Source organism: Alligator sinensis, unplaced genomic scaffold (assembly GCF_000455745.1).
Source record: "Alligator sinensis unplaced genomic scaffold, ASM45574v1 scaffold886_1, whole genome shotgun sequence".
NCBI lineage: Eukaryota > Metazoa > Chordata > Crocodylia > Alligatoridae > Alligator > Alligator sinensis.
In genome coordinates this window covers 587524-613215 of record NW_005842040.1, presented here as the reverse complement: position 1 = coordinate 613215, position 25692 = coordinate 587524, and the positions used below count along the sequence as shown (strand labels likewise).

The window sequence follows — 25692 nt, the reverse complement described above, 5'->3', positions numbered from 1 at the left end:
GTGTCCTGAGTCCTAGTCCCATGCCTAACCCAGGAAAGTGTCTATCTTATCCAGTGGATTCATCTTTTTCTTTAAGGGAGACAGTAGGTGTGAAACATCCCCCCTCAACCTAATGAAGGGGCAGATCTGGGGAAAGGCCATTCTTTTACTTGGGGGTGCATACTTTTTCTTCAATTCTATAAAAGGATCCTTGTGTAAGTGTGCAGAATCTGTCAACATAACAGACAAGGCATTTTCAGGCACCCAACAATGCTGTGGGCATCTGCTTCTGGCTTGCAGTCAGTTAAACACATGGAAACAAAGAACATGTCAATAATCACACACCCGAGGCTGAGAAAATCTTTTAAACATTTATTTTGTTCTTCCTAGGATACTTTTTTTAGATGTACACCCCCCCCGATGTAGTGGGTAGTTTATACTACACTACTACACATAGTAACATAGTTGAGTTGTTAATGGCCTTGCTATAGTTTTTGTGATGAATTAAGTGATTCACCCATGGACGACTGGTACCTCTTGAGTCTGCGGGGGGCACCTGCAGAAGCCGGTGGTGGCAGTAGCGGCAGGAACGGGGCTGGCGAGCACCTGCAGAAGCCACCGTCTGCGTCAGCAGCAGGGACGGGGCTGGCAAGCACTGGCAGTGGGGACGGCCTTGCTGGGGGTGGGGCATGTGCCCCCTATCAGTCCCCTATGGATCCACCACTCTAACCTTAAAATACCATTTTATAAGACTTGTTAATACCCTGGGCAAATGAGCTGCGAATAGGATCAGTATATTGGTATGACGGGAGTTTTCAAAAAGGGTGGAAAAAAACTGTGTTTTGAGAACAGACTTCTTCTACTTTAATAGTATAGCAAGACCCAAATCCTCAGCTAATATAAAGCAGAGTACAACTGATTTTCATGGAACTACGCCAATTTACGTCATTCAAGGCAGCCCAGACTTATGCAAGTTCCTTCCAAAGACTGTGTGTGTTATAGTCATGAAAATATCAACAATTATTTCTCAAGCTCATCACAACCTTTATAAATTTAATTAAGTGTAATCCATCTTTGTGAAAATGGCATAAAAATTGACCAGCTTTGGCAAAAACCTGCTTGCTTAACTTTTCTTTCTTAATGCACTAAAAGAGCCATCACGGGACCAAGGTGTTCCCAAAGGGGGTAGTGACTTCAGGTGCCTCTGTGTTCAGCGTACCCACTCTTATTCTCCCCATCTCTATAATATCCAAGATCCTGAGGGCCTTCAATGTATTTGTCTCATAAAACATCTGCAAGATAAGGAAGCATAAAGCCTGATTTTTGGAAGATAGCTGCTCTAATCTCTTTGAAATGTCCCTAGTTGAACATCCCAAAATCGAAGCACTTATAGTTGCTGTTAAAAGTCTTAGCCACAGTATATGACATGTTATTAAGAAAGCAAAATGACGCATCCCAGGTTAGTGAGCAAACAATTCTGCATGGCAAGTCCAACTCCTGTAACATTTACCCATCCCAGGCTAGGCCTGGCATCTTGCTTGCTGCGTTATGTATACCAGGTCCATTTGCCATATAAAAGAAGTTCCCATGTGATTCCTCATCAAAGATCCTGAAATGAGATCTATTTCCATCAGAGGCTTCCAGGAATTGAGCAGTGGGTGTAAAACCTTTAGCAGAAACTCTTGATATCAAAGTACGTAACAAAACAATATAAATAAGAACTATTGCCAGAATGCAACCAGGTAGCAATAAAATGTTAGGAACCAGCTCAGTGGTATCTCTAGATGGCTGCCAGCTTTGGGTTATACAAAGGTCTCTATCTTCTATGACTCTGGTAGGAGTTTGCTGACAAAGTCAATGACAAGAGAAGCTGGCTGAACTGTGTCGTACTCTGCAAACAGGTGACAGACATTCTCAGAATCTGTCTGGCTTTTGGCTACAAAACCAAAGATCCTTTGAAAAGAGACAGAGAGAGACAAGAACTCACAATTAGACTGCATTCGGAAATTAACAAGAAAAACTTAAACAAGCCCCAGGCACAGAGAACACTTCTGACTAACAGTTCCACCTTGGCCCATTCCCCAATCAAGTTCACATGAAAGAAAAACAGTCACGATTAAGCATTTCTGGCAATGACCTTCCTGACTATGAAAAAAAAAGTTTCTCGAACACAAGGAAGAGCCAGATATAAACTCACATCCTGAGTGCTGAGCAAACAAGTCAGCGATGCCGGGAAGATTAGGAGAATTCCACTGGGCACTTTCTATGTTGGTTTATTCACTAGTGAAGCCCTAACATCTGGGATGGCTACAGCACAGGCCTGGCATGGCACCAACAAACTGTCCCAAATTTCTTTTTAATATGACTTTTCCCACCCATTATCAGCTTTTTAAAACCTTAATCTCCTTATTCCCTCTGTTGCCTTTGAAATATGACCTTTCAAATGCCCAATAAAAATATACCACTTTCTTTTTTCCTTGGTTCTTATAGAGCATAGTATGTGTTTCAGGTCTCTTTATAAGGGCCGTACCTTGAAGATTTGCAGTATTTTTGCCACCTGAAAAAAAAATTAAGTGAATAAGATCACAATGGAAAAGATGTTTAACTTATCTCTATGCTTTGAATATACTCATACATTTATATTTAGTGAAAAAAATGCTACTTTTAGTGTAGAGGAGGAATGACCTTTTTTTTTTAGCATATTTGGAATTTTGACTGATTCCATCTAATTTTAACATTCATTTCAATGCCAACTCCTTTGTTCCATTCAAGCCAGTCTGCCACTCTGTAGTGTTGGACACTCTGCACTTATTGTCCAGCTCCAGGAAACAAGAACACTACCACGCTATAGGCACTTTCTCACTTAATTGTGCCAATTCACAGAGCAGTTACTTGAAACTTACTTTCTGTTGTCAAGGTCCATGCTGCAGAAGCTGATGATAGCAAGTGGGTAGTGTCGCCTGAAGAATACCCTGAAGGCAAGGAAAAGGAAGAAGACATAGCTTTAAAAGAGGAGGAGTCAGAGCAAATCAGTGGGGAGGAGACCATGTTGACGAAATCTAGGGACCCTTGAATAAATAGATCAGGCTATCACTCCCCAAGGGATGGCTTCAAATCTATATCAGCTGAAACTGGCGATGCGTAGGGGGTGCACGTGGGTGCACGTGCACTCCCTGAGATCGGCTGTGCACCCCTTGGAAATGCCAGCTGCAAAGCCAGAAGTGCTGGCAGAAGAGCACTTTTGGTTTCACTGCTGGTCATTTCAGGCTTGGCTATTGGCTGCTGGGGGACTCCCCCCCCCACCCTCCCGGTCAGCGATCGGCTGCTGAGGGACCCCCCCAACCCTGGTCGGTGATCTGGTGCCCCCCTCAGACTTGGGAGGCACCAGTTGTCCATGTCAGCTGATGAGAGGAACAAATTCAGACTGGTTCTAGCTCCCATCATTGAAGAGCCACTGAAGTCTTCTTTCTCACTGTCTTTATAGTAGAATCATGCCCAGTACTCCTAAACATATTACTGGGTTCAAGTGCATGCCTGGTGAAAAGTCTTGTTGATGATAGCAGGGATTAGTTTGTCTTGACAGGCCAGTTTACCCTGTGAGTTAGTTATGCTGGTGCAAGTCAGCATGGTTGCCATATTGTAATTAAGAAGAGGGTTTGGCCCACCTCTGAGTAGCAACACAGGATTAAAGAAAGTAATAAGCTGCATGCTATGCAGCTCTAAGTTTTCCCTATGTTTGTTCTTAATGGGACCTAGCCCCAGCGCTGGCCCTGAACATTCATCTGAGGCACCTTCCTATACCTGGCAAAGTCCAATGTCAACATCTTGAGAGGTACACGAAGAAATCACAAATTAGTATCCTTACTTCCTCTGGACATCTGTCAGGGTTATTCCTTGCTCTGTTGCTTTGAAGTGCACAATGGTGGGCATAGGGGGTGTCTCCAGTTCCAGGGTATAGGTGATGGCTTTCTGAATAGCTGGAGCACCAGTGAGTGTTTCCATGCTCACAGAGTTGAGGTACAAGACGTTGCACACTGCAAGACCACAGCACAGAACCAAGGTTAGTACAGAGTAGTGAGCAGGGGTGCTGCTGTTGGTGCCAGCCTGTCTCTCCTGCATTTGTTCAGAGCCCAGTGCTGTGAGGTCCAGGACAGGAGCTCCTAGGCCCTACTGCACAGAACAGGGCAATATGTTTCAGCTGAAACTTTTTCAGTGAAAACTGAAGATTCAGCCAAAAAATGCTTTACAAATTCATCTTTGATTTGTTAATTATTCAGATAGAAAAAATAATTTTTGAACAAATCAAGTGTGCAATATTTACATTTTCTAAAGAAACATCTTGATCTTTTCTGATTAAAAGTGACTTCATTTAAAATGTCCTTAACATTTTTTTAACCAAAAAAACCTTGCATTTCTGGTTGAGCCCACTTTAGTTTGACTCAAAACTTCCCCCACCCCTCTCTCCTCATAAAACTTTTCATTTCGCCAGCTTTATTTTATCTTTTAAAAAAATTCTCAGTAAAATTGAAAGATCAGTTTTTTCATGCTGTTCTACCACAGCAATACAAGACATAATACCAGTTTCTGGTTGCTCCTTTGCTTTCACTCACAGTATCCATAGCTTAATTCACACTATGGACAGGTGAAGGTCTAAACCAGATGACATTCAACTCTAGGCATCTAAAAGGTAAACTACAGCAGTACTGCAAACTCCAAGTATTCAAAAATCATGTCCCGAAATCATATGATTGATCTTAAATATCAGGAGACTTTAAAGCATGATAAAAAGTTGGGGGTTTTTTCTTCCTGAGGTTTGAGACTATATGAGTCAGGTTTTCTCCTCAGTCATAAGGATTCTGAATTTCCATTTTTAATGAAAATTCTGATTTTCAGGAAATCCCATGACTCCAGGAGTTGAAGGTTTTAAGCAAAACACCAGATATCATGACACTTGTGACAAAACTGTGAAAATAAACATCACTATCCTATCCTGAGTTTCTAGGTTAGGCCTGGCATTATGATGAGGTCCTACTCCCAGCAGCTGTTTCTCAGCTCCTGCCATGAATTGCGACAAAAACATTGGTATCTGGTGAGTTAGGAGCTAAAACACAGATGAGTAGATGGAAGTCCAGAGAGCTGACAGCAATTGGCAGTCCCTTCAGCACACAGTACAAGGGCCATAAATATGGTTGTTTTTCTGTGCTCACCAGCAGCTTTCTTCAGTGCAGCAAGTACAGATTCTGGAGTGGTATCAGGGCTGCTGTCTCCATCAGCAAGATCTGTGAAAACAACAAATGAGGGCACAAGGCACTTGTTAATTTGCACTTCACTGCTTTGCCACGGCTGAAATTTGCCTCCTGCCAGAAGACCCATAAGGCCCAGGATCTTTTAAAACCTCAAATTGGTCAGCACGATGGCGACTTTAACCCCCTATCGATGGGTCATTTTTAAGGATCAAGATGTTAGCCAGCATTACCCTTTCCCAAGCTTTTCTTGGATACAGCCCCTGTCCACTTCCCAGGATCTCACTACTCCTGGCCTTCATCTGCTCTGCTCACTGGCCCCATTTCCTCCGGGAAACTTAAGAGGGTTTTGCTCCCTGGAACACTCTGTCCACCACACATGGAGAGGATAAACCCCTTCCCGACCTACACACTTCAGCAGAGCACACTCACTGCTTCTCTGTCTGGGGTCATGTGCCATGGCCATCCCAGTACTATCACTTCAAATGCAGGTTTACACCTAATTTTCTTGCTTTCCCCCAACCAGCCAGGTTCTCTCTTCACCTTTCACCCCAGTGGCACTTACTACTACTATCCATTCAAGCCTCTCTTTCCCCTTAGTCTCCCCTTCTCTTGATTAGATTGACCTTGCAAATGAGTCACATGAGCCCTGCCTTGCAAATAAGTCACTTGCAGCCATATGCCAAGGAGGACAGAAGCTCAGTCCCTAAGGAACTGTTTTGGTCAACTAGTCTGCCCTCCTGTCTTGCCCAGACTCCTTCCCACCATTTTTTTCTGATTCACAAACGTACCTCGTGAAGGTATGATCAGCTTGCTGGGCAAGGAGAGCGGCATGATGGCATGCTGATACACAAAAGCTGACAGGCTCCCTGCAGCAGGGAAGGGAGAGAGGTTACAAAACTGCTTTGAGTGAATGAAACCCAGGACTTTAAGCTATTATTGAATGAATTCCCAGAGTTTTGAGAACACTCCTACAGACATCAGTGTCAGCAGAGACTGCAGGATCTGCCTAATGTCTAGCTTGGGCAACATTATAAGTATGTGTGTGTATTCACATACATACATTTATACATATTATCTATAATGTATGTGCAGGTATATGTATATTCTCACAAACATTGTTAACAGCTCTGATTGGCCAAGAGAAAAAATATGCTAGGAGATAATTAGGGATCAAACACCTAGGTGGAAAGCTCGAGGCAGGAACCACCGTATGCATCTGTGCAGCACCCAGCCCACTGCAGCCTCAAGATACTGCTGTAACAGGCATAATAAAAAGCAGCCACAGACACAGTCTGCAGGATCATATACCCTTACCAAAATACGGCTCCTCGCTTGCCCCTTTAAGGTGCACTCCCTTGGCAGATGACTCAATGAGGAAGTGCCGGACAAGGTCGCAGTTATCATCACCTGTGAGCAAAAGGCCAGACAACATTTATCAATGCTACAGTGATATGGCTCAAAATATGTTCCATCCTCCCCTCCTCCACATTTTCAACATGCCACCAGACTGGTGTTTTAGGAGGATTTATTGCAATCATGTGCAATATCTCTGTTTTGAGTGCACATGCAGGGTAGGGAGGTTGACGTGCTACTTCAGTGGGATGGATGCTATCAGATTACTCAAGGACTTCTGAAAATCCTTTCCAACCACAACTGGGATCTAGCCCTTATGTCCTGCTGGAGCCCTGACTTTGTAGGTGCATAGACCTTGCACTGGCTGATCTGAACTCTGGGATATTTCACTGAGCAAAGCTCCCATTGTTTTTCAGTTCACTTAAGAAATGCAGAAGGGAGCTGACAGAGACAAATTCTCTGAGGAAAATCCCGTGTGCTTGAGGGCCATTTCTATACCTGTCCTACTGCTGGATGGTGATACAAGAACCTTCATTGCCAGTCCAAACGACCCACGGTATGATGTGCTGTCACGCATAATAAAAGTGCCAGGCTCCTTGTCCTTCAGCAGCTCAATTGCTGTCAAAACACAAGGGGGATTAGACAAGCAAACAGGGTGGGCAGCACTTACCCATTGCTAAACCCTCTCTGGTGGTAGGGAAATGAAACAGTGGAAAGTCTGTTGTGTGTTAAAGGGCGGTCCCTGCAGTTAAAAGCCACAGGAACAGAGTGGCATTTTGTCTCCCTCTAGTGGCACATCTGCATAGAGAGGCCGAATGAGTCTCATAGTTCACTAAGCTGGAAGTCATGTCCCTTTCTCAGCTACCTTGGGTAGCAGAGCTTCCTGCTTTTAAATGCAGACTTTCTTAATTTTCCTCTTGCATGTGATCTGCCCAGGGGTGTGCCACTGCAGACAAGTGACTGAAGAGGACCTTGACTTCAGCCAGGACTTGGATTTTGGGACCTGGAAACTAAAGTCAATCCTTTTCAAACAAAAGTTGGCTAAGCTCATTGTCAGAAGGTTTCTTGTCCTTGTCACAAGGGAAGTCATTATTCCCCTCTATTCAGCACTGGTGAGGCCACATCTGGAGTACTGAGCTCAGTTTTGGGCCCCTTGCTACAGAAAGGATGTGAAGATATCAGAGAGAGACCAGCGAAGGGCAACAAAAATGGTGAGGGGGCTGGGGGGCATGAGTTATGAGGAAAGACTGAGGGAACTGGGCTTATTTAGTCTAGAGAAGAGGACACTAAGAAGGGATTTAATAGCAGCCTTCAACTACCAGAAGGGGGGTTCCAAAGAGGATGGAGCTGGACTGTTCTCAGTGGTGGCAGATGACAGAACAAGGAGCAATGGTTTCAAGTTGCAGCAAGGGAAATTTAGGTTAGATATTAGAAAGAATTTTCTCACTAGGAGGGTAGTAAAACACTGGAACAGGTTACCCACGGAGGCTGGGGAAACTCCATCCTTGGAGGTTTTCAAGACCTGGCTGGACAAAACTTAAGCTGGGATGATCTAGTTGGGGACAGTCCTGCTTTGGGCAGGGGGTTTGACTAGATGACCTCCTGAGGTCCCTTCCAACCCTAACTTTCTATGAGTCTATGATTCTAAGGTGGAGCACATCCTTCTTGACTCAGTACGAGGAGAATGATGACTCAATGTATTCTTGTGATCTTCCCCCCCTAGGCTGATGAGTGAACCTTTTCATTTCCATCCCAGGTGCTTCTATGGGATGGTATGCAGTCAGAAAGTAAGTCACCAGGGGACTTGCGTGATGCAAAAGGCTTCAGCTGGCTCACTGCAGGGGGGTGAATTCAAAGAACTCTGCACAGGGGCAGATTTGGTAATGTGCAATTACCTTGCTCCCTGGTGATGCTTGGCTTGAACCAGTATTTTGATGTGTCCATCACAAACTTCATGGTGGGCTGGCCATCTTTGGAGAAACCTACAAGAGATAACACAGTTTCCTCAAGGTGGGCATGTGACACTGAACTTTGCCTCTAGAGAAAGGTAGACTTATGGGCTGCAGGTATAAAAGTCCTAGGGATTCTCACCACAGGCATCTCTAATGGGAAAAGAGCCCTAACAAAGACCATTTACTTTTTAAACTAAACTTGGGCTGAACTGTTTATTTAAGCTGTTTAAACGGAACTTCCTCTCTGGTTCTCAGCAAAATTCACTTTCTACTCAATCATCTTCTTGGCAAACCACAGTCAAGATCAGAAAGATAACAGGCTAACTCCTCAGCTGGAGTAAATCGACAGAGCCCCACAAGAGCCAGAGCTGTGTTGATTTACATCAAATGAAAATCTGACCTGATACCTCCCCTCCTTCTTTCCCATGAGAATCCTGGGTCATGAGTTCCCCCCACTAGATTCTTCCAGAGAACAATGGACCTATTATTTACTCTTGAACTTGGAACCTTGTAAACTTGTGATATCTTCAGATGTCCTTCAAAACACACAGGGGGAAAAAACACTCGCATGTTTAGCACCCAAATAAGAATAAAATTAGAACGTGTGGAGCTATATCTTCAACTGAAGTAAATAAGTCTAGCTACTTCTGATTCAGTGGAACTACCAGGATGACATCATGTGAAATCCGACCTTATTGCTTTAAAGGACATCATATTGACAAGATGTTTTTGAAAGCAACTGTTTTTAGTGACCAGACAATTTCTGCACGAGATATTCTGCAGCAGTGTGTGTGTGTGTGTGTGTGTTCATTTATAAACCACATTGGCCATACTTTACATTAGGGTTCCATTTATAAAAGGTCACTTCAAATAACAACAAATGCCAATCAACAGCCAGTCAATTGTTATAGATCAAGGAAGACAACAAGTGAGCAGGTTGCTTATAATCATAGTGTATAGCCAACTCTAGGATCCTGTATAGATGTGCTTAATGCATAAGAGCATCTTGCATAAACTACTTATGCCTCTGATGTATTAATACTTTCTTAACCATTTATAAATGAAACTTTAATAAAGAGTGGAATCATAGTCTCCAGTTTTATCATATGCTTTCATTTCCAAATCCTGCATCTGTTCAGTGAACTAGATGATCCTTGTATTCCTTTGAATACTATGATACAAAGCTGGTTCCCTTGTCCTAGATGGCTTCACAAATCAGAAAGTGGCTACTATACAAGGCAGAGAGACAACTTACTGTCCATGGAGGAGGCGAGAGAAGAGTCAGAAGAGGTGTTAATCAAACTGCTGAGCCCTGAGGTTGGGCTGGAATTGGGTGGAACGGCTTTCTTGGTGGAACCATGATGGCCTTTGGTCAACCTGGGAGAAGACTTGCTATGCTCCAGACACCCATTTACCAGTAGTATGGGGATATCTGCCATGGAATTAACGATTGATGGGGGACAACTGCTGGCCTGCCCTTTCTGGAGCAGGGTGGAAGGAGTGGCATTCACTGTTTGTGATTGGTTTCCATTGGGTTGGTAGGAACCTGGACTGAAGCCTTCTCCTAAATGATCCACTTTGACAGTAGGGGAGGCTGAGTATGGGCTGCTGAGGGATCCCACAGACCAGGAGCTATCAGTTGAGAAGTGAGTTTCGGAGTCATCGTTAAGAAGTGAAGGAGTGCTGCTGCAGGAGGAAACAGAGGAAAGGGGGAAATTAGAGGGCTAGCTCTCTATCCAGCAAGCCATGTAGCAAGCCAACCACAAGACCACAGAGGGGCACCATGCCTGCTAGAGTCACTCTAAACCAAAAACTTCCTTGAACTTTGTGGGGAGGGGGAAAACATCTTGGCACTGAGAAATTGGAAGTAGCTGGCTCCATTTCCTGCCACTCCTGTTTTCCCTCTCTGCTTCTCCTACCTGAACAGCTCATTGCTGAAGGGCAGGAAGAAAGTAGAAGTGGCTAAATCGGAGTTCTACTAGGCGTTGGATTTTCCAAGTTGTCATTGCTCATCCAGAGCTGGCCAGCTTAATATACAATGCACATAAAATTAAGAAGGTGGAGGAATATCAGCCCCTCTCAGTTTTGTTTCATTGACTGGGGAACTATGTTACAGACCTGCATACAATACAAAGCTGCATTTACCTTCCAAGCATGTAACTGGTATCCGAACCTGGGCTAGTGGAGAGCTGAGACACTGCACTGGTTCTCTGCTGACCCCTCCCAGCATGTAAAGGCTTCAGCAAATTCTCAAAGCCTGGAGATGTGGACAGCAGAGAAGTTGACCCGTAGGAGATGCAGTCCCTCTGACCTCGCTGTGGGATGGAGATGCATTCTGATGCTTTGTTGCTGGTCTTGGAGTAACTCCCTAGGGAAGAGTTGTTTTGGAGAACTGCCTGGGCACTGTCAGATGCAGAAGGACTTGAGAAGACAACACTGCCATTTGTGCTGCAGTTGGGCTGGGTTGTCCTTTGGAGCAGGAGGCAATGGCCTTGAGGAGACCTGGAGAGCGGAGTCATGGAGGGGCTCCCTGAACCCTGCACTGATTCGTGACACTTGGCTCTGGTGGGGGTCATTTCGATGTACTTTATGTCTGAAACAAAACAGGTGGAGTTAAGGATCAAAGGCTCTGGGCAGGTTCATTTGCTGATCACAGCATGAGATTTCTCTCCATTTTTATTTTATATTTAGGTAACAATTTTCAAAACCTGGGAGATGTCAGTGTACAGTACATATAAGCAGGACATGCAGTCACTTAGGCCAAAGTTCCAAAAGCTGTCCTACACCCTCACAACACCTAGTGGCCTTGTCAAAGATCAGGCCTCCATGGCATTTGCTCATACATAGATTTGAGGTGACACAGTCCCTGCCCTGAGGGATGGAGACAAACGAGCACAGCCAACAGCTGTGATTTCAAAAAACTTGTGCCTGAGGGGACTGTGCAGTCATCCCTTTGCACCACATGCAACAAGCCCTGCAAAAAGGCTCATCTTGCACTGATGCCCAGATGTAGCATGGATTCTCCCGGAGATTTTGTCTGCGACCGGTTCCAAGTCCAAGACTTCAGTCTATCATGTGCCTTCTGTCTGACCTTGTGCAGAACACCCCTCTATTTCTGTTGCCTACATGACACCAAAGCAAGTGGTCCTGCAGGAGTGGTAAAACAAAAAGGCCTTGAGAAAAGCACTGCTTGTCTGAACTCTGCTTTATGGGAAAGGTTCACAGTGACCTAAACGGTCTTGAGTTGAGACCCTATAAGGTTTGCTTTCTCCACTGATAGCAAGCCCCAGTGGCCCAACCCCAATTCTTGGCAGGCTCTAAGGAAAGATAGGTTATGTACGGTCATCTCTGACACCACAGAACCTTTTGCAAGCCTGTTGGTACCTGCAGCAAAAGGGCGGCTGCTTCTATTTCTCTTCTGTAACAAGCAACTCTGTTTGTACCTGACTAAAGATAAAGACATCTGGCTACTCCCACATAAGCAATTACATCAGATGCAAGGGGAAAGGGATGTGCTTTCTGGATGAAATTCATGCCCCTTACAGCCATTTAAGGATCTAAAGCTCACTGGGTGTGGAGGCTGCAGGCTAACTCTACATGCTGGGGTGAATTTTGTCTGTTCTCAAGTGTGGCTGGAGGTTTTTAGCACTGGTAATTGTGCACAGAACTGGCATTGTGTGGTTTGGGGCAGAGCAAGGTGATTGGTTTAAAAATGCCTCCACTTTTCCAGTTAAACAGATTGTGGGTTGAGTATTCTGCTAGCAAATGCAGACAGATAATTGCATTTTCCCAATTTGGCCAATTTGATGATAGAAATCATTCCTAGGGCAATTCAAGCGTGTGCACTTCACAGTCTGTTTCCTCTTCCTATACCAGTGGTATTTTCCATTCCAGCAAGACAGAACCCACTATCCTTCACTTGCCTTCTCCTTCAGAGTTCATGGGACCAGGCACAGGTGACTGGTAGGGGGGGCACGTGCCCCTCCTGAGATTGGCCCCCAACTCGGCACTGCTCAGGACAGGGCAGTTTTTTGCCACACGGGTTGGCAGCATGTTGGGGGGGGGGGGGGGGCACTAAACCACGACAGAGAAGCATAGGAGTGGATATGGGACTTTTGGCCTGGCACTGGGCCCACCCACAAATTGTGCCCCTGCCCCCCCCCAGACTCAGGAGGCACCAGTCACCCCTGGGACCATGCAAAAAGCAGGTGCAAATATTGGCCTGTTTGTCCACATGCCTGAAAAGATAAAAGGCTCGTTTCTAAGCACACCTTAGACACACCTAGAATTTTAAAAAAAAGTGCCTCCAGGTCTGCACGCTCACACTAAACAGCTCACATGCTCTGAGGGTTAGAGATGAGTTCTGAGATATTAGGTCTCTGGGTTCTAACTCCCTGCTTTTGGGAGCACTGCAGGGTCTAGTGACTACAGCAGGGAGGGGTGAACCAGGACTCTTCAATTCTGTTTCTATTTCTCATTTCTGTCAGACACCAGTGAACTGCAGTGTACCTTTGCTCAACCACCTGTAAATCAGGAAATCGCTCACATCTACTGGGATGCCAATCTTAATTAGTTAATTCTTGTAACTTGCTCTGAGATCTTCAAGTGAGAAGTACGGGAGAAGTGCCACAAACATTGAGACATCTGGCTACTGGATACTGATTTCCAGTGGCTGGATCTCTGTGCATGCAAGTCATAGGATGTTCCAGAGGGATTCCTTCATTCAGTAATGCCAGCTGATGCCTGTAGCCCACTCCCATTGTACTAAGTGCCAATGTTCAAGGCGATGCTGCTACCACCCTGCAGTGAGCTGTTTCCTCAGCCATTTGGGCTGATTCTTACTTTTGAGGGGCAGGTGCCCCAGGAAAACTATAGGGAGTGGTGCAGCCAGTGTAACAAGCTACTTCTCCCCAAGAAAGGGCTATTTGTCTCCTCTAGTAAAACAGTGTAATGCAGTGGATTTAAATCCCAGCCACAAAACCAGCAGGGGAGGAACATTACTCAGATGATTTGGTCACTGAGTTAAGACCTCCTGAAAGGAAACCAGAGAATTTTCCTCAGTGGTTCCTGAACCAGATCTACCAGTTCTGGGTGAGCTGGAAGGCGAGAGACATCCCAGCCTTGATTCAAGGATGTAAATGATGGAGGATCCATCAGTTCCCTGGACAAGTTGTTCCAACAGTTGATTACTCTCCCTGTTAAATATGTGCACCATGTTTCTGTTCTGAATGTAGCTAGTATTCCCTTTCCAGCTGCCAGATCTGGCTATGCCTTTGAGTCCACAAAGGCCCCTTGCTCTGTTTTTTAAAGGCATCTGTAGGATGGAACTTTTTTTTTGTTTTGTTTGCTGCAGCAATGAGAAAATGCTCTTAAAAAGTCTTGAGTTTCCCTTACACTTAATTTTACACAGATTATCATCTTATAACTCGTGGTTAGTGACTGCATTGTTTCGGGAGGACAGTTAAATTCCGGATTGCCAAGGACTGCGGTAACTGTTTATCGTAAGGAACAACTAGGCCTTGGAGGCATCAAGTTCTATGATTAGTAAAAGTGCAAGCCTGTACAAAAGTTACTCATCAGGCATCATCTTGATGCCAAGCTCCTAGGCTAAGCACAAGGAGATGCTTGGTTTAATTGGCATGATGAATCTGTCTACTGTTGAGGAAATAATATTTAGACAAAGCACTTCAGATCCATGACAAACCAGAACCAGCAAAGAGAGCATATACAAACTTTTATTTGTATACAGTAACCCCCAGTCCCGCTTCAGTGCATCATACTAGCTATGGGGCCCCTGGGTTTCATCAAGGGCTTGAATTGCTTCTACCCTGTCAGTGCAACTCAGGTCTAACAGAAGAACACAGCCGAGTGTGAGATCAACCCCAGCTCCTTTCCACATAGTTATTGCAAGTGGAACAGAGGAGGAGAAAGGGAAATATAAATGGCACTAAGTGACAGGGCTTTAGGAATCCTTTCAGAAGCTTTGAAATTGTTTTTTTCTTAAAAAAAAAGATAAAAACCCCCTCTTGCTTCAAAACCTTTTCCAAAACTCTCTTTCCCCCTTGTCATAGCTAAAACGCAACAATAATACCATCAGAGTTGATCCTTGCCGAAGCTCAGTAATTAATTAGTTCCAGTGTCAGCTAATCAGTAGGCAAAGCTCTTTTAACAAGCCCCTCGCTGGATGTGGTTAGTCCAGGTCTTCTTCATCTTTACAAGAAGACATTGTTGTAACTCTTTAAAGATCCCTTTTAGAGAAATAATTGAATGGTTCTGTGTAAAAAGGTTAACAAAGCTCTTTGCTATTGCAAAAGCTCACGTTTATCAGACCTGTTTAATCCTTAAATATTTGCTTATAGTCCTTGCTATTTTTTCAGCATTGACAAGCAGTAGAAGTGACTGCAAAATGACAGCCCAGTTGTCACAAGTGCTGAAAGCACTGCAGGGCAGAGGGGACCAATCTAATGTTCTCCAAAACAACAAAGTACCAGAGATAATTAGCCTGTGTTATGAATTTGTCTTCTATAAAAACAGTGCCTATTATGCAAACTCTCCCTAACTGGAAGGTTAAAAAGCACATATCATGTTTTCCATTAGACAGGAACAACAAGAAAAGCCCTCTAGTGTACCCAGGGCCATTGTAGAAACATTTCTCCAGTGCCAATGTGTCCCTAACAGCCCTCAAGCAACATGGTGCAGTTTGTAAGTAACTCTCAGCCCTGAATATTCCCTGCTCCCCAGTGCTGTTTCTTTAGAAGTGATTTCCAGCAAGAAAATGGACTTGGAACCCAAAAGGGAAAAAGAAAAACCATAAAAGATGCCATTCTCAGAAATTCTCTATTGTTCTTTGGAAGAATGCTAGTGCTTTCCAATGCATGTAGTTATCTCCACAGGCCGAGCCCATCACCTGGGAGTTTCTTGCAACACCTGAGAGTTCCTTGCAAGCAGTGTTATCCTTATTACCTCCCATAAGATAAAGGTAAAGTAAACTGGGTATTACAGACAGAGAAACTGAGATACAGAAGCCTTATGTACATTAAACTTGTTTTTCTAGTAAGGAACAACAACCCTACCTTGTGGCAACACTGGTGCGGTGGGGCAGTCTACACCAACATGCATTGTGCTCTTACTGAACCTGATGAGAGGGACATGGTGGCCAAATTTTGCTCATCTCCCTGCTGCTAACCAGGGGCAGAGTGGCTGAAGAGGCAGATTTAAATAAGAATAAATAAGAATAAAGCTCCCCCCCTTCCCCATTCCCACTGCAGCACCTTAACTGCACTTGTTAAAGCCCCTCCAACCAGGTCATCATGGCTGCTCACCAGCAATGACTGCAGAACACACAAATAACACTGATACATGCTCACATTGCTCTAACCTCTATGCTCACTCACCCGGGCTCATTGCCCCCTGCATGCTACATCTGATCATCTGCCTTCCCTGCTAGCACATCATTAAACCACACACCTGCTGTGGCTCTGACTTTAGTTCACTGCACTTCATCCGTTCACCTTTTCCTCCCTTCAATCCATGCTTCTCATGAACAAAGGTTCACTGAGGCTCATATGCCTTTCCTTTGGCCAACAGAGCAGGAGAACAGTGTTTTATTATATACCTCTGATATTCCATCATTTGGTAACTCCTGGACTGTGGGACTCAGAGCCAGATTTTCAAAGGCATTTTTAGGTGCCTACATACCTTTAAAAACTCAGCCCCCAGTGAATAGCTGAGAGTAATGAATGTTCTTATCATACTAGGCAAATTATGGATTAAGTGGTGCATAGTAACCACCTAAATGGCTTGGAGACAGAAATACAAATGGAAGGAAAAGCCTGGTCACATCCTTAAGATGAGACATATACAGCAGCTGGGCACAGCATAGATTCTGAATGAGTGGAAGACAATTAGTTGTGTGTTATGAGTTAAAACATTCAGATCACCCTAGCAGTCATAGTGAGAGGGCTTTTGCAATGCTCTGTTGATGTTCTAAAACTGAGATCACCGTTAGTATATTTGTAATTAAGGTGTTTTGCCAGGCTAGGTATGATGGCAGACAGAACCTGGTACAAAGCATGCAGAAATAACTTTTCTACAGTTAACTAGGCCTTGTAAAACAGGTTGAAAATTTAGAGAAGAGAAAGGTAGTACACAGGTAAGAACATTATCTTGGGGTTTGGGACACCCGAGTCCAATCCTTACTCTGCCACAAGCTCCCATGATGACCTCAGGCAGGTCACTTAGTCCTGCTGTGTCTCAGCTGCCCATTTATAATAGGGATGACTGCATTTCCCTACTTCACAGAGGAGCTACAAAGAGAAAAACATTGCAGCCTGAGGCTTCCATATACTAAGTATATGTACTTCAGTGAGATAGAAAGCTCACCAGCTCAGAGATAAGTGCCTGCCCCTTCCTCCCAATCAATGATATGACAGACAAGTAATGTCTCACATACAGAACAACACAGGTTGTACCCTGGTAATATTCATGGCTTAGTTGCATTGATGCCCCAATTTGAGGACTTAAGCACTGCTTGGTTCTTGGGTTGGCAAATTGCAAAGGGCTGAATTTCCAGGGCTTGCAACTGGCACAAGCCATACATTAAGACAATGATGGACTCTGCTTCTGCTCCTTTATGAGCAGCCTTTTACCAGCTTTGAGCTTGCTCAGCATTGGGTCCATTGCACTTTGATGAACTTTGTCTTACCTAATGTTTCTGATTCTTGTTGCTTGGTAACAGACTTGTTGCTGAGAGCACTGGCTTTGACAGCATCCTTCTTGCCATTGACTGACTGGAATGCAAGTGGCTGAAAGGTAGGATCAATCTCTAAGATCAATTGGTTCAGGCTTTCTATTGACACATCCAAGGTAGGAGATACTGGACTGGCTTCAGGATTTGCATCAGTTTCATCATCTCCTTTTGACTGATGGGCAAGACTGGGTCTTTCCATAAAGATGACCTGATGCTCGTGCCCTTGAGAGGTCATGTGTTTAAACACTGCATTAGAGTTAGTACCATGGAGTCCCCCATTTGGGTGCAGATGTGTTGTGGTTTGGGTCATTGTGGGTTGGCCAACCCAGCCCTCTGTTGAATAATAGGAGCATTTTGCAGATCTGGTAGGGCAGCAGGGGCACCCAGCTGGGTGTATGCATTGGCTTTCTTCCCGTGATGTCACACATATTGTCTGTCCAACCTGTAACACATGATTTGTTAGAACCTGAGACATTGTTTTGTTTTTCTGCCTTCGGACTTGGTCTTCAAGAGTTCTCCTCGTTGTCCTTTAAGTGGATTTTTAAAGGTATGTGCCTTTGAATTCCAAGGACAACAAACTTGTTGTGGGGCCACTCTCTCAAGTGGGAGGCACTCCAATGGAATCTAAAGAATGCAAATAAAGGAATGGTTAGAGACGAGGAACAAATGGACCGGGAATGCACTTCAGCAGAACCGTGTGAAATTAAATTTGAAAGGGAAAAACAATCATGCTGCATTTTTTTACATGTGATGCTGCCTGCAAGTTATGAGTCCTAGAATGTCTTTAGGCAGGTTGTAGGTTAATCCTCATTGCAAAAGTTTTTCGGCATTCAATTGCCTCTTCTCTTACCCCAATAAACAGCTAAATTCTCTCAGCTCCATTTGAACTGTAACTTTGGCTTCCAAAAAAGAACCAGAGACATGTCAAAGAAGACAGTGATAGACAGCTTACCCTGAACAATGCAACTAAGCCTTGTGAGGAACTGGAAGGATTGAGCTGATTGCTAGCATAGTGATTTTCATGTGGGGATGAACTATCTTCAACCTATTTTACTTTACTGCTTCAGAATGTACCAAGCCCAGGACACTAACCAATATGGCTACACAGTAGCCTGAAGCAATATTTTAGGAACCTGGCTTGTGTTAAATATTGAATATTAATCCAAATCAAACACACCTGGGGAGAGGGAGGGTGCGGAAATTGGAGAATCACTACTTGAACAATCCCCTCCCCACAACACAGCCTGCCTTGAAGTTTCTTGGCATTATTCACATGGATGCAAAGTCTCATGACATTGCCTGGAAACAATTGTAATCCTGCTGTGTTTCTTCTCTTAGTTTTGGAAACAACTTAAATTTCTAAGAACTTACAACATCCCTCACATTCTGCTTGCACAAACACAGCAGATAACTGCCATGAAATAAAATATATAAGCATCAAACGTATTGTGGGAAACTAGCCATTAAAATCATACTTCTATAGAGGTGAAAAAGTAAGTTCAGCCTCATTCTTCATGTTCCAATCCAATGCCTCACAAAATCCAGGAGCTAACATTAGGTGTTCAACAAAATAATACATGAATGAGTTCATTATATCTTTATTGGAAGGCCTTTATGAGAAATGGGCCAGGATCTACATCTCAAATCTGGACCCTGCCCAGAACTTTGGGAAAGTTTAGACCTAGATAATAGATTTTTAATCTTTATAGATGTATATGAGATGACTTGCCATCTTGGCTGTAATTGGAAGAGACCTCCAGAGCTGAAGCATCAGAAGAATGACTAAGTTCTGTAGCTGGAAGCTATAACACTTTCATATCCTGTGTGGATCAGACTGTGTAATACACCCTGAACGCTGGATTATATGTGTTGTTTTAATAAAAAACTGTCCAATCTTGCTTCACCCAAGAATGCATTCATTTACATGAATTTACTTGGCTATCTTAGATTTTATTAACTATGGAGTCAAAGAATTAGAAAAGCCACATGTTGACTGTAGACAGAGTTTATAACACAAGGTTTGGGTGGAGGAGCAAAGTATTAAGGCTGGCTTGGTACGTCATGTCTGGTAAGCAATGACTAATTGCCTTGTAGGCTTTGAGATCTATTAGTGAGATGACAGACATACCTTGAAAACAGCCATCATTTACCCTCTACAAAATTATATAATCTTAAAGCAAACATACGCCTTCAAGACTCACCTTCAACACTCACTGTATCAGAGACACCCCGGAATAAGAAAAACTACCTTGACTTGTGAATAATAGCAAACACTCAGCTGTTGTCTATTAGCCACTCATGCAGTTCTGTGGCAGTCAGGCTATAAGATCATGAATTGCATCCATTCTGTTTCCAAAAGGGCCAGTTTTAATATGGAATGAAAAATGAATAAATATTTTAAGTTCATTTAGCTCCTTTACAACCAGGGACCCCACTGTGTTTCCTGTATCTATTGTGCAGCCATGAAAATAAAATATAATATAAAGCTGGCAGGCAGAGAAGCCAGTAATAAAAGGTTCGGGAGCTATGTTTAATCCTTCGACAGGAAATGTGCTGCAAAAAAGGGAAATCACCATTGAGACAGCAGCTATTATGCCTGTAATTGGAAATTAGATGGGCACATGGTGCCTCTGAACTGTAACGAACACTGATTTATGCTACAAATAGGGGGAAGATGCAGACTCTGCCTTTTCCAGTTGTTACTGTTAAATGTTCAAATCTAGCTCATGTTGCTTGGAGCAGGTTGTGTTTATCAAAAACACAGCCTGTTCCATCACTAATATGCCGTGGGCTCTGGTCTAATTACAGCATTGGGAGTGGTTCCTTATTAGTGATTTAAAAAAAAAAGCCACTAGGAAGCTGTTTTGAGGAATAAAAACAGGAAAGAGTCTGTCTAGGTGTGATACTTTATATGACCCCCCACCCTTGCATTGTGGTTCCTTCTGTCTCACAGCCATTAACAAATTCATCCCCATAACAGTCTGGTGGTGGAGAACACCCATGCTACACCTCACTGACTTGCTTGAGGTCATATAGGGAGTCTATGGCAAAAATCCCAGTATATTCAAATCTACTATGTCCTAATCCACTACTCTGACCACTGCACCACAATTTCTTTAGCAGCATGGCAAGTCCTGTAGGTGCTGTAAGGTAATGTTAAATGAACAACTAGTGGTAACTTCCTGACAAATGATTTCATTTTAAATTATACCCCTGTGCTCATCAGCAGGTCATGACCTGACTTGCAAGACTGCAAAAGCTGTAATACTTTCGTTCCATTTCCCAAAAGGCCAGCAACACAGGTATCCTTATCTGTCTGCTCTATGGACAAACAGCTCCCCTTGCCCTCCCCGCCATAACAAGCCCCTTTGTGGTCCAACAATGCTCAACACAGTTGTGATCAGAAGGATACTTTGGTACAGCAGTTGAAGCGTGATGATGAAAACATCATTTCAGACTCAAACGGGAGGGGAACAAGGGAAAGAATGGAAACTAGATTTTCTTCTTTGGGAGGACTGGCTAGCTCAGATCAGCATCAGCAAAACAAAAGGTGTTTCTTAAATTAAAGTAGGTATGCAGGAGTATGCACTACCCACAGAACATGGTTAAGATGGGTGTTGTGAATTTGCACACATCCAGTATTTCCAGAGGATTTTCTACCTTTTTTGTATCTTTAGCGCTACATCTACTTTTAATGTAACTGGCATCTACTTCATGTCTCTTCCTCCTCTCCAGTTAAAGAAGGAGATCATGCCAGGCTAATCATCAAGAATTTCAGCTATAAATTAGGGACTGGTCAACTGGGGGCTTTAGAGAAGGAGAAAGATCTCGGGAGATCAGCAGATCACAGGGTAGTTATATCAGCCAACAACCTGATGCAGCTATGAAAAAAAAGGCAAATGCAATCCTAGGATGTATTCAATCAGGTATTTCCAAGTAAAGACAGGGAAGTATTAATACCATTTTATGAGGATCTGGTGAGACTTCCCATGGAATAGTGTGTATGGTTCTGGTCACCCATGTTCATGAAAGATGAATTTGAACTGCAGTGGGTTCAGAGAAGGGCTACTAGGTTGATCAGAGAAATGGAAAAATTAGAAGAGCTTGGCTTGTTTAACGTAGCAACTTAAAGGTGGATAGGACTACTTTGGATAAGTACGTAAGGGAAACAAACACTGGAGGGGGAAAAGTGCTATTCAGTCCAAACCACAGTGTCAGCACAAGAACAAATAGGTATAAACTAGCTGTGAATAAACTAAGAATGTAAGAGTATAAAATTGGAGGGAAGGGTAGGAGGAGGTTTCTCACCTCCAGAGCTATGAGGTTCTGGAACAGCCTTGCATAAGGAGCTATGGGCAAAAACCTGACTAGTTTGAAGATGAAATGTGCCAAGGGTATGAATGGGACTCTGTGGTGATGTTACCTATGATAGCAGGGACTGGACTCATTGATCTAGGAGGTCCCTATCCCCATTCCAGATCCCTCGCCCCTAACCTCTGCCAACTAAGAAGCCCAACACAGTGAACACAGCTTCTAATTGCTGTGCAATGTGATGCCCTTGAGTGGGAGTGGAAATTGCATGCCAGGACCTCCAGCCATTGCTGCCTAAACTAAAAAAGTTTACTCCTGGCAGCTCAAAACTAGGAATAAACAGAGACCTCTGTTTGGTCCAGTCACCAGACAGGCACACAGAGCCTCTCTGTATAAATGTGAATGCCACTAAATTGCAGTAGCAGCTGCCATTTTGAGTTCAGTGCAGCTGTAGCCTTGGTCAGAGGAGGTGTGCACTGTTGTGTGCTTGCTCCCGTACAAACACAGGTCCTATTTTCATTCTTAGACATTCTGTTGATTCCCCTAACACAGGGGTGGGCAATTATTTCAGGCGGAGGGCCGCTTACTTAGTTTTGGCAAGCCATCGAGGGCCACATGACAGGCAGCCAGGGCAGATAACTATGAATTTTCTAAAATTTTTAGGGGTCCCACAGGACAGGTAGAATGGCCTGGCGGGCCACATCTGGCCCGCGGGCTGCATTTTGCCCATCCCTGCCAATGGTGCTCATAATGGTGCTCAGCTATATGTCAGCATATAGCTGAGCAATTGCTCCCCTTTCCCCATGGCCTTCAACTTTAAAACTTGCTTTGTTGCAATGAAGACACGGTCATTTCCCCCTTACTCTAATGGAAGACCCAAAACAGTAAAACCCAGATAGTTTTCAGCTGTGGAGTCTGTCTTATTTCTCCGTAAATGAGTGCCCTCAAGCACCTTTGAGGTCAGGCCCGTTAAACCTCCACTGGCCAGAGAGTGGTGGACAAATCTCGGGATTCCCCGGCCATAGAAGGCTACAGAATTGATTATGCTCCCCTTAATCATCAAGAGGACAATTCTTTGACTTGCCCAGATTACCAGGGTATGTCAGTGAGGTCGAGAAAAAGGGGTTGCTATGGTTATGTTGGCTATGTTTTGATTGCAGAATATGCAACAGCAGTATCAAGTAACAAACTATTAATATTCTTCCAGCTATTAGGGAGGTAGCAGCCTCCAGAGGTAGTCGGCTGATGTCAGCAAAGGGACAAAAAGCTGCTTTCCTGAAGCTCTCACAACATGATCATCGTGTGTGGGTCTGGGGGTGTACCTATCTGTATCTACACTCTCTCCTCAACTGCTGACAATAAGGATGAGTAAACATTCAGAAGCAGCAAGGGATTTTTTTCAGAAACAGTGGACAACTTTGCTAGCTCTCACCAGTTTAAACAGGAGTCTCTTATTTGGCCATTTTCCTAAAGCCTCTAGCCTCTGGATGCATGAGACTACAACAGATCTCAGCTTTCATTTAGTTTTCCAGCCCTTGTGGTTGCCGAGAAAAGCTTGTTAACATAACCCCTCAAATTTTCAAAAACCAGAAGGCACAGAAGATCCTCCCACAAAAGTAACCCTAAACTATTTGGATTAAAATTCTTGACATTTTAGCAAATGTCAGGAATTTGATCTTGACTCACGAGTGTTGCACGCTTGGGGTTAGCAACGCTCAAATTGCTGTTATTTCTCTCTCTGCCCAATGCAAACCTCCCTTCTTCCACCAGTGAAGATGGATTCATCCTATTATATGGACATCTCTTGCCATCATACTTCAACTAAACCCATTATAAACCTTGGCACAGCTGCGCTGTGCACACTTGAACGCTCTGCCTCTAACTCAGCAGGTGGTAGCTGTTCCCTCATCTGTTCCTAGGACAAACTTTAAAGTGGGTTTAAGTTTGCAGGCCCTGCACTACCGTTCACCAGTTGGGGGAAAAACAGCTGAAAACTCTGGAAAAAATATGAGTCCTCTGAGTCCAGTCCAAATAGCAGATTAGATTTGATCTCAGATTTGTTTGAAAGAGGTCACCTGACTTGGGGGCTTTCCATCCCAAACATACAGTCAGGCACTTTAGATATGGGTCTTGTTTTTCTCTCTGTGCCACTGACCTGCTGAGAGACTGTGGCAGGTTGCATCCCCTTTCTGTGCCTCAGTTTCCTGCTTGTAAAATAGGAACAGTAGTACCACTATGTTCCCAAATGAAAGTAATCTCTGGGGGAGTGGTGTTCTTTCATAGGAAGCATCTTATTTGAAGAACATGGGACTGAAAGGGACCTCTGGGTCATGGAGTCCAGTCACCTGCTACCCTATAACACCAACGTCACCTTATTTCTTTTATACAGCTCTGCATTAAACCTTGTTTGGTGTTAGATGATGCCAGTGTTAAGACAACGGGTCCTTACAGAGTTTGCTACCAGCTACTGGATAGGGGCTTGGGCCTTTAAGGTGGCTACCTGACCTTTAAAACACTTGCGGCTGGATCTCATATGGAGTTGAGCATCCTTCTTTCCCACTGAAGTCACTGAGATCTTGTGGCGGGGTGGAGCTCATGTCCTCCCTGGGTTGGTCCCAATACTTTTCTCTCAGGGTTTCCAATCCAGATTCTGCCCTCCTGCACCACAACTTGTTTTTCCTTGGGGGGCAGGTCCCAGGAAGCCCCTTGTCTAGAGACTGCAATCTTGCAAAAGCACCACACAGAGTGCAGGGTCCTCTGACCTGTGCTTGTCATGGACTGTTCATAGCACTGCTGTGAAAGTTTACTAGGGAAGTGGGGAGCACTTCTAATTTATAAATCTCTGACTGTGGAAACAATCCCTGGTGACTAGTGCAGTGGGTCCCTGGAAAGGTGGATTCTGTTCCTAGCTCAGCATTGTTGTATGATCTGGTGCGAGTCTCTTCTTCTCTCTGGGCCTGCATCCCATCCCACATTTTGTCTGTCTGTTCTATTTAGACTGTCAGCGCTCCCAGGCTTGTATAGTGCCCAACACCATGTTCACAATTGGGACTTCTAGGTGCTACCATAACATAAAGGTTAAATCCTGAAGCCATGTTACTAAAGCAAGATCCTCAGTCCCCAACCACAGCCCCCTTTCTATTTTAACAGCTTCTCTCTAGATGGGCTTGCCATACCTGAATCCTGATGTATAGTTCATCCTTGCTGACTTTCAGTGGCTTAATGAAGAGGTTGCAATCTTACCTTAGCCTGACTAACACGCGATTCATTTTCCTCCTGAGCCCCATAGAATGCATCGCCTACAGCTAGTTAGACTTCTCGCTGCAGTGTTATATTTCTATTGTCCTAACTTTCAACACTTTATCACAATAAAAGGCTGCCACTGAAGAAGGGAAGGGAGGAGGGGGAGAAACCCCTCACTGCTTCATTTCTGCAGGCTAAGCAGATTTCACTGGGGGTGGATTAAGCATTTACAGCACTGGTGCAAGTACGCAAGCCACGTGCATCACAGAAAAGCTGAACACGCTGTGTGAACCCTGACTGAACAGGGAAAATAACAACTACTTTAATAGCATAAAGCTAAAAAACAGTAAAAAACAGCCATTCCTTGGCCCTCACAATAAATATAAAGCCTTTTAATTTCAAACAGAGCATACGACACCCCTTCTCACCCAGAGTAAATAGTGTTGGATTCTTTGCCAACCTGTTGCATCGATCAGAGAAGAACCACCATGTCCTGGCTTATTTGATGTCTCTGTGGGATATATGGTATTTTCTCAGGAAAAATAAAATGAAATGAATCACCAGCCAAATACCAAGCAGCACAGGAAGGAGGAATATGACGGAAGAGGGGGAAAAAGAGAGAGAAAAGTATAAGTTTAAAAAAGACAAGTTTAAGAGGAAGAAAGAATTCAAAAAGACTTCTAAGATGAAGGAAAATGCATGAATTATACTTGAAATAGATTCTGGTGCAACCAAAGCAGGTACCTGGGCTGTGAGTTAACTGGTCCCTTCCGCTGTCACGGCTCCTCCTGTGATGCCTCCTTTAAGATTCTTGCTTTTTATGAAATAAGCCCGGGGTGAATGTGTGCAGGGACTCAAA

The 25692-nt window shown here is 44.0% G+C and overlaps 1 protein-coding gene across 1 annotated transcript; it reads right to left on the bottom strand.

The window, feature by feature from the left end:
- Positions 1 to 342: 342 nt before the first annotated feature.
- On the bottom strand, positions 343 to 25692 carry TNS4 (tensin 4). Its single transcript, XM_014519457.2, has 13 exons — positions 25578 to 25692; positions 17235 to 17903; positions 10676 to 11123; positions 9786 to 10216; positions 8474 to 8560; positions 7077 to 7196; positions 6540 to 6632; positions 6014 to 6091; positions 5187 to 5258; positions 3845 to 4013; positions 2883 to 2951; positions 2510 to 2536; positions 343 to 1932 (listed from the first exon to the last, which is right to left on the bottom strand). Exons 2-13 carry the CDS (start codon positions 17752 to 17754, stop codon positions 1803 to 1805), a joined length of 2244 nt encoding a protein of 747 aa, XP_014374943.1. The 5' UTR covers positions 17755 to 17903; positions 25578 to 25692; the 3' UTR covers positions 343 to 1802.